The sequence below is a fragment of the Lepisma saccharinum genome, chromosome 5, assembly GCF_977018435.1.
Source record: "Lepisma saccharinum chromosome 5, izLepSacc3.1, whole genome shotgun sequence".
NCBI classification, from domain to species: Eukaryota; Metazoa; Arthropoda; class Insecta; order Zygentoma; family Lepismatidae; genus Lepisma; species Lepisma saccharinum.
The window spans coordinates 52,634,762-52,652,078 of record NC_139233.1 but is presented as its reverse complement, the minus strand read 5'-3'; the positions used below and the strand labels follow the sequence as shown (position 1 = coordinate 52,652,078).

The 17,317-nt window shown below is 38.8% G+C and overlaps 1 protein-coding gene across 2 annotated transcripts in view; it reads left to right on the top strand.

The window, feature by feature from the left end:
- Positions 1 to 17,317, top strand: part of UGP (UDP-glucose pyrophosphorylase) — a 130,828-nt gene that overhangs the window by 37,012 nt on the left and 76,499 nt on the right. The window contains exon 1 of one of the 2 annotated variants that reach the window (XM_083122549.1): positions 9,767 to 9,857. The exons of the other annotated variant lie outside the window; for it this stretch is intronic. Within the exon in view, the coding sequence (XP_082978675.1) occupies positions 9,783 to 9,857 (75 nt within the window). The 5' untranslated portion in view covers positions 9,767 to 9,782. Of the gene's footprint in view, positions 1 to 9,766; positions 9,858 to 17,317 lie in introns of those variants that run through there. 2 annotated transcript variants of the gene reach the window in all.

The window sequence follows — 17,317 nt, the reverse complement described above, 5'->3', positions numbered from 1 at the left end:
ACTGAGTCATACCATTCAATTATAGTCCTTCTTTAGTTTCTTTTACCTTCCTAACAGCATATTCTAAGGCAAAATTAAAGAGCAATGGAGATAATGCATCTCCTTGTTTTAACCCATCTTGAATTGTAAATTTGTCAGACACATTAATACCCACACGAATTTTACTTTCTGTTTGACTGGTGCATACTTTTATCATGCTAACAAGCTTCTTAGGTATTCCAAACTCTACTAATATATTATATAACTTATCTCTTTTGACCGAATCATATGCTTTTTTGAAATCAATGAATAGCTGATGGACATTCCTAAGGACCTTATATTCCCACTTTTTTTCAAGTGTCTGTCTGATGTGAAAAATTTGATCTGTAGTTGATCTGTTACGTTTAAATCCACATTAATAATCACCTATAATTTCATTAGCATATGGGGTTAGTCTTGTTAAAAGAATGTTAAATAATATTTTATATGTTGTTGAGAGTAGAGAAATTCCACGGTAATTATTGCACTTCATTTTATCACCTTTTTTAAAAACAGGAACAATTATGGATTCTTTCCACTGTTGAGGGATTTCTTCTTTATTCCATATTAAACAAATTAATTTATGAATGTGACATATTAACGAATTTCCACCATATTTAATTAACTCAGCTGGTATTAAATCAATGCCAGGTGCTTTGTTATTCTTTAGCCTTTTAATAGCAAATTAGGTTCTGGAACTAAAGGTTCTGCTGTGTGTACTTCATTTACTTCTGATTTATCTCCTACATGAACATTTAAAAGGTCATTAAAGTAGTTCTTCCATCTATTTAGAATATCGCTTTGGTCAGCTAGAAAATCACCATCTTTATCTTTTATCAAGTTTACTTTAGGTTGCCACCCCTTTCTAAATTCATTTACACCTTTATATAAATCTCTGATATTTTTGTTTTTGCTGTTTGTTTCAATTTCGTTAATTTTGCTTTTCAAGTAATCTCTTTTTTTACTTCTAAACGTGCGGTTAACTTCTCGCTATATTCTATTATAATTGCTTAGATTTGTATCATCAGAATTATTTAACCACCTAAGTCTAGCCTGATTTCTTATTTCTATTAGATTATGACATTCATTATCAAACCATGGCTTACTTTTTTTTTGGTTTATGGTATCCTATACTTTCTTTAGCTGCTGATTCTATTGCATTACGTATGTGCTCCCAATTCTTATTTACGTCTGTTTCATTTATATTTTCATCATCATTTAAATCTTGCAAAACATCGAATCTATTTGACAGTTTAATTTGGTAATCTTTCTTAATTCTTTCATCAGCAAATTTTCCTGTATTAAATTTTAGAACTTTTGGATTTTGTTGCTTATGGATTATCACTGCGAGTCTTTCTCTTAATTTAGCAATTACTAAATAATGGTCACTGGCACAGTCAGCACCTCTATGTGTACGAACGTCAATTATACTCGTAGTATGCCTTCTCCTATCAATGAGAATATGATCTATCTGATTATGAGTTTTACCATCTGGAGAAAACCAGGTATATTTATGGATATCTTTATGTTTAAAAATGGTACTTTTCACAATTAAATTCTTTGAGGTTGCAAAAGTAATCAAGTGTATATTTCTAACGCTGGAAGCGGCCCCGGCGCCCACCCAGCGTCGAATAACATGGGTACCTGGGGGAAACCCTGGGGGGTAAAGGCGGTCAGGGGCGTGATGCTGATCACATCACCCCCACTCACGACCGGATCAAGAAAGTGTGGGGCGTTACCCCCGCACCCCCTATATGCCTTCATGGCGTGGTGCTATGCACAGGGGAACACTTTACTTTTTTTATCATTTTTTTATATTTATATTTTAAGTTATTGCCCGGATCCCAAGAATTTTCCTCGTAAATACCTTTCCAGTATTTAAGATTTTGTGCATGAATTAACATGTACCCATTAAATGAAATATTGATAAAAGAATCTGGCAATCAAAAATAGTAATAATACGTAGTTTATTATGCTTTATTATATCAATAAATTAAACCTTCGTGTAAACTGGTAGGACCAACACCCACCGACTTTTTCTGTAATTTGACTATGTTTGTTGCGTGTGTGTTTATGTTTTACGTGTTTTTTTTTTACTTAGTGTGTATGTATTTTTGTCTTTATTTTTTTATGTTTTTTGCGTCTTTCTCTTTTATTTTTTCTTGTGTTTTTCTTTTTTGGTATCTTAATGTTCTTAGTTTTTATAGATTTCATTTCTTGGTATCTTAATGTTTTTAGTTTTTATATATTTAACATACAGTTAGCTACAAAAATCAATTTATGAAATGTAATGTAGAGATGGTTAAGTGGAAGATGGTTAAAGGCTTGTGCCTTAACTTCGCCATCCAAAACAAGGAATAAATATAAATATAAAATATAAACAAATTAGAGCTTCAAACATGTTCTAAGGCCTCCGGTTGGGCTTTCTGAAAAGTCACTGCCCATACGCGAACAACAAACTGAGGCTACACGATGCACGGTATTGAGAAAATGGCACAGTCCGAGCGACACGGAAGCGAGATGAGACACGTGCAGCTTGTCGTGTCGCTTCAGTTCGAAAGGTTTAATTGAGTACCTGCAAGCGACACGTGTCGCATGTTGCTTCAGTGCTTCGGGATGAATTCTCCCTAACATCACACGTGTCAATACATCCTTGCCAATACTCTCAACTGCTCGCTTTAAGACTCCAGTACTGTGTACACAAGGTGACCACTTGAAGTACATTATTTTTGGTTAGTATCATTTTCTGTGCGTGTTTGTGTTGTTTGAACTAATCTCCAAAAAGTGTACAGATTAATTGTTTCTGTTTTTAAAAAAAAAAAATATCTCCAAAGAGTGTAGAATTTATTCCATTTACGTAATATGCTCTAGTGAAACGTATTCGTTCTGCTATTTTAAAACCATCAGCTAATTATGCTCATCCCTGTACACACAATACAGTTCCATCACAGCAGGTGACATTTATTTGATTCTTTTCCGAAAATCGTGTATAGTTCCGGACAAACTTAGAAAGTCGGACATTATCCTCACAATCTTAACGGGGCGTGACGTCGTGTATGGCACGGGTCGAGTCACGCCGGGACGTAGCTCAGATAAATAAGATAGGTCTTTAAGTTTGATTTAGCTAACCATTTCTACCCTTAAGGAAGCTGATGAAGGATCGTTGGGAGCCTGTGATGTTGAACGCTACTCACCCCTTGCTGTAGGTCTGGCTCTCGGCTTCTGGCGTCGGCGACGGTTGTATGGTGACAGGTGCCCGCTGGAGAGTTCGAAGGTGGCGATAAGAGGCGGCAGGCAAATTCGGCGACTTGATTCTATGGAGTGCAGATTCTCCGGCTGGCTTTGGCTAATGTTCCTCCTTAGTCCGGACTGCTTCTTGGGCTTCTCGCTTGTTGTCGCCTCGTAACGTCGCGATCTCTCAACTGGCCGTCGTCTCGTTGATCAATTTGCTGGTAATTGTGGAGCGAAATGAGAGATCGATTTACCGTTTCCAGGGGTTTTATACTTTGGAATTGAGTATGACTTAGTGGACTTTGCACCCCCAGCTGTACACCTGTGGTATCCCTGGATGCAGATGGAAATTTACAGTGGAGGTGCACTCACCACCTGGCCTTGCTGCCTGTGCAGAACCGAGTGGAAAATTCTTGGTGCTCGGCTCTGCATCCGGTGGAATGTGGGGTGAATGAGCGTTCAACTTGCGAGCTTCAGAGCGATGTTTTAGGAAAATTGATGTTTCTACCTTTATGCTCCCAATTCCTTCATCAATATAGAAAGACGGACAATAGCGGCGATGGGACTGGAAACATAAAATTGCAATATTTTCAGAATGTGAAATCGGGACTTTTTTTCCCGCTGAAAATTGTTAACCGTATGCTTCGAAAGAATTTACTGGTAATTCTCCAAATACTCAACTAGACTTATCGCTACTCTGATCCTCTGTTGTGATCTTTTTTCATTCATTTTTGTTCTTTACATCACCATGTTATAATCCCCGACCGAAATATGCTTTCAAATTATATGAAAACTTTTCAGTTTATTAGAAATTTTTCGCTTATTTCCAAGTTATTCTAAGGAAAACAATTGAAACTTAAAATTATCAACAGATATTCTTAATAACGACCAAGGAGGAACATGCTTGAAATGTGTGGTAACAAATAAACGTCGGGACATTTTCATGCCCGACTAAAACCGGGACAGGGATTAAAAGAAGGAAGACTGTTGGGACGTCTCGTAGCCTTATGGAATTGTCACCTGTTGAAAACTGTCGACAGAACCTGGCATTCGAAGTAACGTTGCCACAAACAGGAACTAAAATTTATCGCTTAAAAGTGTAAAAATTCCCTCTCTGTTTCATATTTTTCATGTAAGAAAATATGAAATCGCGATCACAAATCGTATTAGATATTGTTGTTATTATTATTATTAGTTGTAGTAGTAAAATTATTGGCATTTCCACCAAATCATAGAAATATTAGGATTTACCGAATGGATGAAAATTATTGATAGCAAGTTGTGCACTTTGCGAAAAGTATAAGAAATGTCAAAGTTATCACTAGGATTAGATTTATATAGGATAATAATTTTCCCAAGCCCTAAATTTATTATATTCAATTATATTTGGAGTATAAATTAGCGGAAAGAAAGGGAAATTAATTACACACTTGATGCACCTTGAACCGGAAATCTTTATATTTCCGTGCAATTTCGTTATTTTTCACAAAAAAATTCTTTCATTTTTCTCCTAAAATTCTGAGAATTTTCCTGCGCCGAAGGAAGCTAATCTTCATGTGGCAACACTGCCTCAAAGGTCTGTAAGCAAATAAAAAATGCAAGGAAATTGCATATAATAATGCGTTGTAGTCAGAAATTCCCAACGAATTACGTCTATAATGAATGAGATTCGATTGTGATGTAACGATATGAATGCGTTCTCCCTCTTGACCATGATTATTTTCTTGCGTTGTAATTAGTGTGGCAATGAAGACTTGTTTGTTGTCATTGCTTATGAAAAACCACGTCATTGACCATCTCTGCAAGTCAAGGCCAGTTATGTGCAAGAAGTGTTGACCTTGATCTCAATACGAGCTACCATCATTACTGTACCAAATCTGCTATAAGATGATGGACAGTTTAATGCTGGCTTCTGCGACGAGACACCTGAAAGGCGTTTTTTCGTATCCCAGTAGAAATTCGTGTCCATTGTGCAGCCTGGGTAAAATTGCCTTTGGTATGGAATCAGTAAAGCACACCAACAATTTATATAATTTATATGGCCTTCCCGATGGTGTAGTGGTAACGTGGTTACCTTGTAATCAAGCGGCCACGGGTTCGTGCTTTAAACTGTATAGGTCTAATACCCATGGGCAGACAAGTCAGGTAATGGTAAAAGTCTAGAAGTTCTATATGATGCACGGTAATTTTTCAGGATAGGGTATAGGCACAGATAAGGGTGTATGTACCCTTATCAGTGGTATAAGTTGAAGGAATTTCGGTAACTTCCCAACATCGATAATTTACTCCTGATTGTACAGTTCCATGCTTTAGTACGTCGGCTTGTTAGGCTCTAAGCAATGGCATGTGTCCGTGGTTTTAAAATCTCTTGTCAAAAGTCAACATGAACAGATAAGAAAGTCAGGACTGTGTTTAAAGTAGGATCCGAACCATTGTACAATTAGCTCCACCGGGGATCGATCTCGGAACTCCTTGATCACAAGGCGCATGGAAGTTTTTGTGAAAGACTGCAGAAAACTGGCAGAATACGTCAAACACAGCATGGTGACGAGATAACAGTAGTAATTTTTTTCTTTAAAAAATGGGTCTGGAATATTCGCTTCACTACATGGTGTTATGTGTGTTGCCTAACTCGAAGGCGGGAGCATGATGTGCCATTGAAATCCACTCATCGCCCTATAGAGATAGGCAATACATATCGCCATGCAGGAAAGCGAGTGTTTCAGGATCTAGGTGTCCGATTTTTATTGCGGGTGACTGTACGTCCTTGAGTGTCAGTTGCAACTGTGCTGGTTGCAACCCCACACCTGTCATTCCAGTGAACATTCAGCTTGTAGAACGACTGGTGTTAAATAGTAATCAATGGGTAACATATGATAACCTGTAGTCAAGTGTAGAAGTCAGGAACGCAAAATAATAATAATAAAAAGGCGTAGTTTGATCACAATCGAAGTGCTTTTACTGCAGCGTGTACCCAAGTCATTCAGGGAGAAATATCTATCAACATTTTCCTGTTTGAAGCCTCGGTTCGACGTTACGTTCCCTAAAAACGAATTTTATTCTGAGCGTATTCAGCCACGCAGCTCAGGCTCATACGTGCCACTAATACATTACTTATGTATAAATAAACAGCTAGATATCCGATTGGTATGTCCGAAAAAGTCACATGGTAATTTGGTTTAGCTAAATTTTTCGAATATCATATCAAAGTTTCGGACATTTAGGTCTTGGTCTTGTCTCGATTTCACAGAGGCCTGCCTCGTCCCGAGAAGTCTCGTCTTGATTTTCACATCATCATCTCGATCCCAGTCTTGTCTCTAGACCGAGACTTGTAGTATGACAAAATGAAGCTGGCTCCGTTGTAGTTTATTAACAAATCTTTCTACGAAAATTGTTTTCAGGGCCTCGTCGATGGCGTAGTGATAACTTCGTCGCATCGTAATCAAGGGATCTCTGGTTCGATACCTGGTGAGGCACATGGCACAGTGGTTCAGATCCCATTTTAAACTGTAGGTCCAGTTCCGATTAGCCTATCTGTACATAAAATGAACTTAAAACAACAATTAAATTAAATTCAACGCGAATGATTTCCAGTCACTAATGAAACACTGAAACCAGACCATTGTAACTGAAAATAATAATAATAAAAAGGCGTAGTTTCATCTGGAAATAATTAATTTCCACTACTAGCCTTCTCTTTCATATGCCTAAAAGTGTCGCTTTCGCTTGAACAGCTAATTAACTCAGCTGTTACAGTGATGTCGGTTGCATGTATGACCTAAACAATATTCCCTTCTCATGCTGCCCTTGCACATGATGTAACGTCTTAATCGGGCATTTTTAGAAGTGAAAGTGACAACTATTTCTCATTCTTCTTTCCGTACCTTGCAGGAGTAAGCTAGCGTTCTTCTTGACCTTCGTAATAGCTCCTGTTAGCAGCTCTGGGTGTTTTTTTGTACACACTGTAATCAAGGTTGACTGAAGGTGGTCGAAGAGTACTCTTTAAAATGGACCGCCTTGGCGAGGGAGCGCGTTGAGTACGAACTCTCCACCGCAGGGGTGCCCACAGGGGGGATTATGGCGCAGACTTTTCCATCGAGATTTTGGGGCGGGGGGGAACTTCGCTCCGAAGTTGCGAAAAGGGAAGCTGGATAACAATAAATATCGCGGGTTCCTAAGAAAGTATTTATACCCCTTTAAATTAATATTCTTGAAAGCCTGCAATGAAATAAATGTAAAAAATTTCTAAATCGCTTCGCTCGCAATGATCTGTTTAAAAAAATGTATGTTGGACGTTTTACTGAGTTGAATGTGACGTTTTGTACTGTAGCTGCATTGCAAGACATGAACGATATTCTCGACGTTGATTAGTAACATCGCTTGTTAGGAATATAATGGTTAGTGTTGGTATACTGCTTAATTTAAAGCAGATGCATCATTTGGATTATATATTTCTATTCCCAAGCAGAGTTGCCGAGTTCTTCGAAGGAGAAACCGTATTATATTCTCGCCCTGAGCTTAGGTTAGCTAGGGTTCTGTAATGTCTCTTCAAACAATAATTGAATCGGTCACACGGCTGCAGCATGTTATTTGGTTTGCCCAGGTTGAGTTTTCTAAAGTTGTGTAACAATTTGTGTTAAATATTCAAATTGTGGGGTTTATAAATCTTATTCTCCACTCACAAACTCTGTTTAAATACATATGTATATAATTTATTACATTTAACCAATCAATGTGCTAGCTTTCCGTTATTTCGAAACTTGAACAATTGAGAAAATATGGACAGTTTAACATGGCATTGTATTCAAATAAACATCAATTATTACGAATTCATCCTAACTATTTTGGGGGGATTGTGATGAACGATTTTGACGGGGGGTTGTATCCACGGTCTTGAAGGTGATGAGCACTCCTGTTTAGGGAGGAGGGGCAGATCAAGCTAGGAAAAAAGTTACGTTTAGTAGACACGCTGTCGTAATGAAATACTTTATGGGGATTATGTCATGATTTTGGGGACGTGTGTCATGATTTGGGGGGGGGCACCCCTGACTCCACCGAAAGTTCCGAGTTCGGGGTGTAGCATCAAATTTCAGTGTAGAAAATGTGCGAGTCACAGGTATGGGATGATGGGATCTGCTGTCTTAATGGAAGAGAAGACACCGTCAACCTCTCTTCCACGTAGTACACCCTGGACTGCATTCTGCAGACTAGCGAGTCTCTGGGGTCATGACTCACAGTTTGTATAATCCTCTGTGGAGCTCGTGTTATGTCGTCCCTATATACAGTGTGTCCCAAAATAGTGTTTACACTCTTTGAACGTTAATAGCAGGAGCACTTATAACAGCACGAATGGACTTTTTTGGTGTCACATATAGTGTTGCTCACGAAACGAGACTTTGGCCTGTCTCGTCTCGAAAATATTAGTTTGTCTCGGGACACATGATCAATCTCGTCTCGTCTCGAATTTTTAAAAGCCTGTCCCGTCTCGTCCCGTGGGCAACACTAGTCACATACCAAAAGTTATAGATGTTCATTGGCAGCAATGCATCGTCTGCAACTCTGTAGAACATATCAAACAGGAAATATGGTTTCCACGGGAAGGGAAGCACAGGTAGTCACATGTCATCCATACAGTGTCCGTAGCTTTGTGGCTTACACATCGTTCTTCACAGTTCCTCACAGGTAGAAACCTAACGGTGTTAAATCGGGAGATTTGTGTGGATATTCGACACTTCTTGAGTTGCTCGAAAGATAGATTTCTCACTTCTGCCATTTTGTGTACCCTAATGCCTACTGCCTGGCGGGCTGTGACGAAACTAAAAGCACAATAGAATGCCTACACCCGCTCACACACACTCAACGTAGACATTGCAGCTTCAAATACAAAAACTTCAATCAAGTTATCTTTTAATAGTTTCTCTGTAATTAACGTTCAAAGAGTGTAAACATTATTTTGGGACATCCTGCATTTGTGATTGTCCATTCATTCATCTTCACCTTCGCGATTAGTCAAAATAACTTTCCAATTTCCAAACTATAAACTTAATATAATATGCTGCAGGCACAAGATGACATAATACAGAACTGTAGACACTAATATCGTACGTCTATTGAGTATCTTAATATTAAAAGAAAAGCGTTGATCACTTACGTTACGTAGCGTTAGTCACATATGCTACCAGTGTGAATAGGATAGCCATTATGGTACAGAAACAGTACTCCAAATTTCAAAATCACAGTGTGTCAACCTACTTGATGTATTTATATTGTTACCTTTTTTCCCATGTGATGTTTTGTCTGCTATTTCATAGATTTACACCACACTTGATTTTGCAAAACCAGGAAAATTCAAGGAAGTCCATAGGTGCTTCCCAGTAAGCAGCGAAGACAACACCACGTGAAGTCATTGATTACATTGAAGTGTGTGTTGAAAGTAGAGCAGTTGAGAAACACGTGCTTTGCCACATTGATCCGCTTTATCGAATGTTTTGTAGCTTGCATACCTCAGTGTAGAAAATGTGCGAGGCACAGGTATGAGATCTGCTGGCTTAATGGAAGAGATAGTCTGGCACAAGTGTTTTCTTTCACACGGAGAAAACAAGCAGAACGTAAGTCATAGATATATTTTCTTTGAATGCGTTAGACCTCGCAAATATCCATGAAAAGAATTGTCCCCACATATTAGTTGATTCATGTTAGAAAATTAAATTGAAACATTTGCTGCGTGTACACTTTAATGACTTTCTGTTCAAGATTATGTATTTCGAATGTGAGTATGTGTGTGTGAATGTTGAAAATAAATACCTTTTCTACACTTTCTGCTGTGCTCCAATGTATACAGGGTGTTCAGAAAGTAGTGTGTTTTGTGATTCATGTTTGTTTCGCCTTATATATCAGCATATAATAACCAGTTTATCTGCGGTGGTCAATTTAAAGCGAAATAGTAAGTCCCCTTTCGCATTTTCCCGTTTCGCCTTAAAACCGGATAGAGGGAAATAATTCAAGTGTGAGAAATTTTAGTTTCTAAACATATCCATCAACCTTTGAGACTGCAAAAATGACTGTGGCTTACAACTAGTGGTACAATAAAGTTTTTGATTCAAAGTGTGAAGATAAACTACTATGCTATGATGATCATACGTAACATTAACTACCATGAAGAGGTTTTCTTGGGCAATCAACCAGGTGATTTCCGGATAGGCTTTCGAGAGCTAACGTTACTCTCTACCGTTAGCTCTCGAAAGCTCGGAAGCCTGGTTGATTGCCCGAGAAAACCTCTTCATTATTCGCCGCCAGGAAAGCTTCTAGAATTATTAACTACCATGTTTGAAACAAATCGTATTGGAAATGTAACGACGGGTGCAACAGTCCATGTTATTCTTGTTGGGTAAGAAATGGAAAAGTGCCGGGAATGGATACACATGAACATCAGGATGTATCAATTGTAGCCAAAGGAGTAATAAACCAAATGAAGAAACGCACAGCTTAAGAACAATTTGGTTTAAATTCCAAAGATAGAAATGTTTAGTTCAATGCTTTTCTATCTGAAAATGTGCTCCTGCTAATTTCAACATTGAAACGTTCATATTGTTTCGTAATTAGTATACTTTATGTACACAAATGATTTTATTGGCTAATTACATTTTTAACGCACACAGGCAAGAGGTCGCCAGCTAAGAGATGAAGAATTTACTGCGATGCCAACATTTGAAAGAGTGAAACACAGTGCATACATTTTTATTTTTTGAGACACCTGTGGAGTCAATTTGATAACGAAAGAGAAAGGACAAACAACAACGTAGAAGGCTGACATTCAAAATTAAGTGGAATATCTACGAAGTTCATTAGTTTCATTGAGCCCGTGAAACAAGAGCAAAAGGAACATGAAACTTCCATGAACGTGTCGCAAGCTGAAAATCAAGCTCCCCGCCAAAACTTAGAACGGAAGCTTGAACGAACGATTTCCAGTGTTTGAAAAGAGGAACTTAGAAATGGGTTGATATGTTTGTTCCAGTATCTTGATGTATTAATAGTATCCTATTGTGTTATCTTAGAGATATGTAATTTGTTGTAATTAATTGCATACTATATGTGTTTGCTATCACATAGTATGACCAAGTGTATAACCGAATTGATAAGTAGGTCTTTATTATATCTACATTGAATACTACTTGGTGTTGATTCATCGGCGATAGTTATCTCTGGAATATCCCGCACGTGAATTATTTCTCTCTCCGGTTTTAAGGCAAAGTGGGACTTCCCCTTTCTTCTTAAATTGACCACTGCAGATCAATCAGTCGGTTTCCGTTGCATGTGCTGATAAGGCATAAGGCATAATGGAAAGAGGCGTAACGGGAAGACACGGTTAAAGTAAACAGATTTTTTCATTTCTTTTGTTTGTTTGATGCCTTCCTACGACCCTTTAGAAATCAATTGCCAATAATTGACTTTGCAATTACTATAAAAATATGTGATTTATCAGTAGATAATCTGATAGATATCCGCTTGAAATGTGTGTAGAAGCCGCACGATAGAGTAAACGTGGATTAGGTAAATTTTCAAAACGTAATACCAGTCACGACTCTGATAGTTGTCTCGATCTGCGCGAACACGAAGTCGGCAAAGTATATAATCGCGTTCAAAATTTTTCTAGGACTTGTTGATTATGCAATGTGTATCTACAGTGGTGGAAAGAAATACTTCTTCAATAGTGCTATTGCTTTTAAAGTCTTTTTGGAGGAAGTATTTTTTTCCAGCACTGTAAATCAGTAGGGTTTACCCAGTGTATTAGTTTACGTCGTATTTTGTACAGGTTTGGTTCATTGCGACGATTAGATTAAAGTGATGTAGGGACCCTCACAATATTAGCACCCGTGCCCAGCCCTAGATTCGAACCCAGGAACTATGGTGGCGAGGTCGAAAGACGGCCGGCCTTGTTAAACTCCAGTATACTTCTTCATGGCCTCCCCGACGGCGTAGTGGTAAACGTCGTACCTTTGCAATCGAAGGGTCCCGGGTTCGATATCCTATGGAGGCACATGGTGCTTCGCATCCTACTTTAAACTGCAGATCCAGTCCCGATTAGTCCATGTGTACAGAAGGAAAATGCGCGAGTTTGTACATAAAGTGGGTTTAAAAACGAACTCTAACTTCTTGATTGCATAGGACAGAAGGGTTCTCTACATTGAGGCCGGGTTGACTCAACAATTTGAATCATAGGACATGACTGAACTGGACACGTCTTCCCCTGCAGCTGAGTCCATAGGCTAATTTTTGTCCGTCCACTTGCGGGCTAAATAAGGATAACATTATTCATGCATTTATCCATTACGAAAATCACCATGGTCATTCTCATTGAAAAACAGGTGATCCCCCCCATCATCTTATCCAAAGTAAATGAAATTGTGTTTATGTCGAGTGTTACTTTTATGAAAGGAATAAATACGCTATTATAGATGGTTGCAAATTTATTAAAGAACAGATTTCTTCGTTAGGATTAAGAAGGGATGATTTTAGTGTGTTATTTTTTGGCAATCCTGTGTTCATGGATTATAATACTGCAAGGCAAAGCACTGAGATACACTTCCGATTAGTTCCATAGAAAGAAACAGATAAATATTAATACATACTTGTCTTATCAAAAAACTGAGATAAATATTAATACATACTTGTCTTATCTAACTGCTCTTTTTTTTGCTCTTCTGTATAAATTCCTTAAGAATTGTTTGCGATTCACTAAAATTGCTCGTTCTATATTCAATAATGTCTTACCTTAGCCACATTTTCAGACGTTTCATTGAGGAAAAAGACCGTTCAACTGTAGCCGAATACACTGGCGTACACTGTAAAATGTTCAATATTTTGTACAACTGAAAATTAACAATTTACCCACCCCCTTGCCCCTTCCAAGTTACGCCTATGCTTTCGGATATTAAGAAAATGTATACTGAAGAAATGAATTAGGGAAACGAAGAATTCCAGACTATTACAAAATCGAGAACCTTTTGAGTTATGGAATTACTCGCCACAGGTAGGCCTCCCCGATGGCGCAGTGGTTGTGTATTTGCCTTGTAATCAAGGGGTCCCGGGTTCGATACCCGGTGGAGTCACAAGTGGTTCGGATCTCCCATTAAACTGTAGGGCCAGTCCCGATTAGCTTACTGTGCATAAAGTGGACTTAAAACACCAACTCAACAACAACAACAACAACAACATACTCGCGACAGGTGCGATATTCTTGGTCTATATGTAGGATTAAGAATATATTTGATCTTTTATTGAAATAATTATCATAGGCGCCTGAAGAAAAGTTCTGACTTAAACAATATATTAAAAAGATCATACTTATACTAAACATGCACTATAGCTCTTTTCAGTTGTTACGGCGTGCGCTCTAGAAGCTGGCAGGGGAAGTGGAGTTCGGGGAAACGACCTATCCAGCGCAACGAGACAGGCCGGTTAGAGAGAGAGACTGCAGCGTTGCCAGAGTAGCGGGAAAGGGGAGTTGAAATCGAAAGAACCATGAAATACAGACGTTCCATTGTTCGCGTATGGCCTGAGGATGCGTATTATCCCCATCTTGTGGTCAGTAGAATACCGATAAGTGTACGATATGAAGTGTATACGTTGTAGGAATTCTTTCCAACTGTACCGAATGGTAGCTAGCATTGTCCATTACAATCACTGCGTCTTTGATGTTCCTTTCGTCAAGCGGATCTAAAAACTGCAAAAACCACTGAAAACTAATTTACATTCCTGTAGAAAACCAGTGTGACTGGAACCTACGTGACAAACAATAATGCGCCCACCTTTACCCACGGGCACTTTTAAACCTCCTGTACCCTCTTTATTTTGCCAGTTTTTTGTTGGAGCGTAATTCTGATGTCTGTACGTTTCATCTAAATGAAATACCTATATAGGGCAAAGGTTCCTTATTTTTTTAGAAGATCCATTTTTCGCATAAACGGCTGTAACTATATCGGCTCTCTCCATCAGAAATCGTCTACCGTCATTGCTCTTTTTGTACTTTAACCCCATATACTTCAGTATCCTCCACAACGACGAAACTCCCCACTGAAAGCTTATTTGTGTATGCAAATCAACGAAAACTTGTTCAGTGTTGGATATTCGCCCTTTACATAATACCCGAGGATAATTCTTCTTGTTATATCTTTATCGCAACCGTCGATTGTCTTTGTGATACTGTTCCTTTTGATTCGTTTGCGCGGTGATTCAAATGACGTGGAACCCGACGCCTCAAGACTGTCTTTGCCTTCCCTAACAATACGCTGCACAGTTCGCGTACTCACTCCAAAAGCTTCCAACATACTCTGTTGCACTTTGTGCACTCTTACCAAGGGACCACTGTTTTCTGCTTCCTTTTGATAATATCCATGAACCCTACTGATTATTTTCCTGCCTTGGCTATAAAGTACCCTCTTTCCTGTTCACCATCGTACGATACTTGCTCCTAGGGCGCCGACTTGTCAAAATTATTAGGGGGGGCTCTGATCACTGAAATAAATTAATCAATGACTCACTCTCTCCCTTTTTAAGTTTTGGCCTCAGTGTTCGGAATCTCATAAAAGCCCATGAATTCCTCAAAAATATCAAAATTTTTATTCACAGTTCGAATGCAGAATATTGATTGTCAACGGATGGATATGTCTCACGTTTCGTCAACCATAATAGCAAAATATTCTCGACTTTTAATATCTGCTACCAAGGAGCGCAAAACAGATATTCCTAATATATCAATGATCTCGTTCTGAATGTCATGTAGCCCGAACGTCCCATCCACTACCCTAGTTCATGCACATCGTCTTTTGAAACTCTTTTTTTAGTAAAAATTTTAACAATACTCATAATTATATACTTAGTATATAGTAATAAGTCATGTGTTTTGTTTTCTCTGGTCACAGCCCGCCCTAAGTTGATGGTTTAGTGGTCTCAGCCCCCCAAAGGTGATGGTCTAGTCTAGAACATTTCAAATGTGTATTTAAAGTTAAGTTCATGTGGCACAATTCAGAGTAAACTTGACAAGAGAAGCAAAATAATACATTATAACTCTTAAGCAAAATTATTTGGGGGGCTCTGCCCCCCCATCGTTAACATTGGGGGGTCTCGAGCCCCCCAAGCCCCATGGAGTCGGCGCCTATGCTTACTGTGTTATTAAGCACAAAGCTCCCTATGGAACAACGAGAGTACAAATAAACTTCACGCCACATACACGTTTATCGAAGAAACAATGCAGTTAGGTAATACACGACGCGACAACAATTACTCCCACGTATGTTATTCCTACATCCCGCTCATAACAAACAGGAATCAACACTGGGGCAAAATACCATCAGCAACGCGGTGAATTGGCAACACAGCAACGTGCAGAACGAAGTTAGCGCTGCAGCTTCCTCCCGCAACTGCGTAACTCTCGGCTCCACCGCTAGGTGGTCTGTTCTCTGGTTGGTCAGCGGCACGTTCCCCGCTCCCCACTTCCCCTGCCAGCTTCTAGAGCGGACGACGTAAGAACTGAAAAGAGCTATAATAATAATTGATGGCGTGGAGGATACAGAAAAAGTTTCCGGGTTCAATTCCCGGTGGAAGTCCAAAAAATTTTGGCGTTGAGCCAGCGTCGTGAGGACAATTGGGAAGCTACTTAAAGAGAAGTAGCGGCTCCGGTCACGAAAGCCAGAAACAGCGGCGATGGGACTCGATGTGTTGACCACGCGTCACCCAATGAAAAAGCCGCTCTGGCAGGCCCTGGCCCTTCGAGGGCTGTTGAGGCTTGGAGTTTAGTTTTAGAAGGATATAGAAAGTTGCAATTTAGGTGATATATTATTCAATTATCTTCTAAAACTAGACTTTTGTGTGATTGATTGATTTGTTTTATTTTACTTCGCTCTTCTGTCAATTGTGGCTAATCGCGAACGCGAAAAATATTTATAATGACAATTCTCAACCAAACAACTTTTCAGGTGACTTCAAAAGGACTCCAAGTATGGCATTGAAAGCAGGTTTTATAAAATCATTTTGAATATGCATCCTTTAATTTTCTTTCTCAAATTTAATGGTCTTAGGTCTGTTCGCTCGACGCCTGGCTTTTACTATTAACAAACTCTTTAATCAAAAGGAATGCTCATTTTGTCATCTGTGACTTACTTTCACAAATAGTGTGAGCAAAACATCAAAGAATGATTTTCCAATAACATTCAATCTCCAAAAGATGATTAAGATTTCTTGCTGTTATATAACCAACATAAGCACGTATCCATCCACGATAACCTTCCTGTGTGTTACTTGAAACAACAAATAAGCTGCTGCTTCTTCTTGCCGCCTCCCGTGGCGGAGTGGTTAGCACATCGCGCTAAGACGCCAGGATCCCGGGTTTGAATTCTGGCCTGAATGTTGATGAGTGTCCATTCATCAATTTAAACATATCACTCATCCCCATCTTCGCAAAATTAACCAAAAATGGCACATGAAGCGAAGTAAAATAAAGCAAATCAATAAAAAAAACTTCTTCTTACCTCAAAAGGAACGATTCCACTAATGAACTGTAATGATCATTTAATTACGTGATTGCGCGCGATTGAGTCGCTTTACACGATCGCGACATATTTTCATTCACGACATTCAGGTGTACATCTTTAAATGATTCGTACGCAGTGCAGATCCACAGGAACTATCTTTACTTTTTTTTAAGGCCTTTTCCCCATCAAAACTGTTATTCTGTTCAAATCTCTACAATGAATTGTTTTTGTTATATTTAAGTCAATTTTATGCACATATAAGACTGGACCTACAGTTTTAAATGGGATCCGAACCACTGTGAAATGTGCTTCCACCAAGTTTTGAACCAGAGACCCCTTGTTTACAAGGTCATGTCTCTACAATTTCATGTTCAGAAAATCTCAATTGCAGGAAGTCATTGTTGAAAGACTCCATTTATGTTATGTATGCCAAGCAGCTATTGTTTGAAAGCGACAACATTATTGTCTACCTACGCTCCTAATTTTTGTCCAGTTTCTCTTTCCTTAATTCTTTTCTGCATATGCCAGATGCGTTTGGG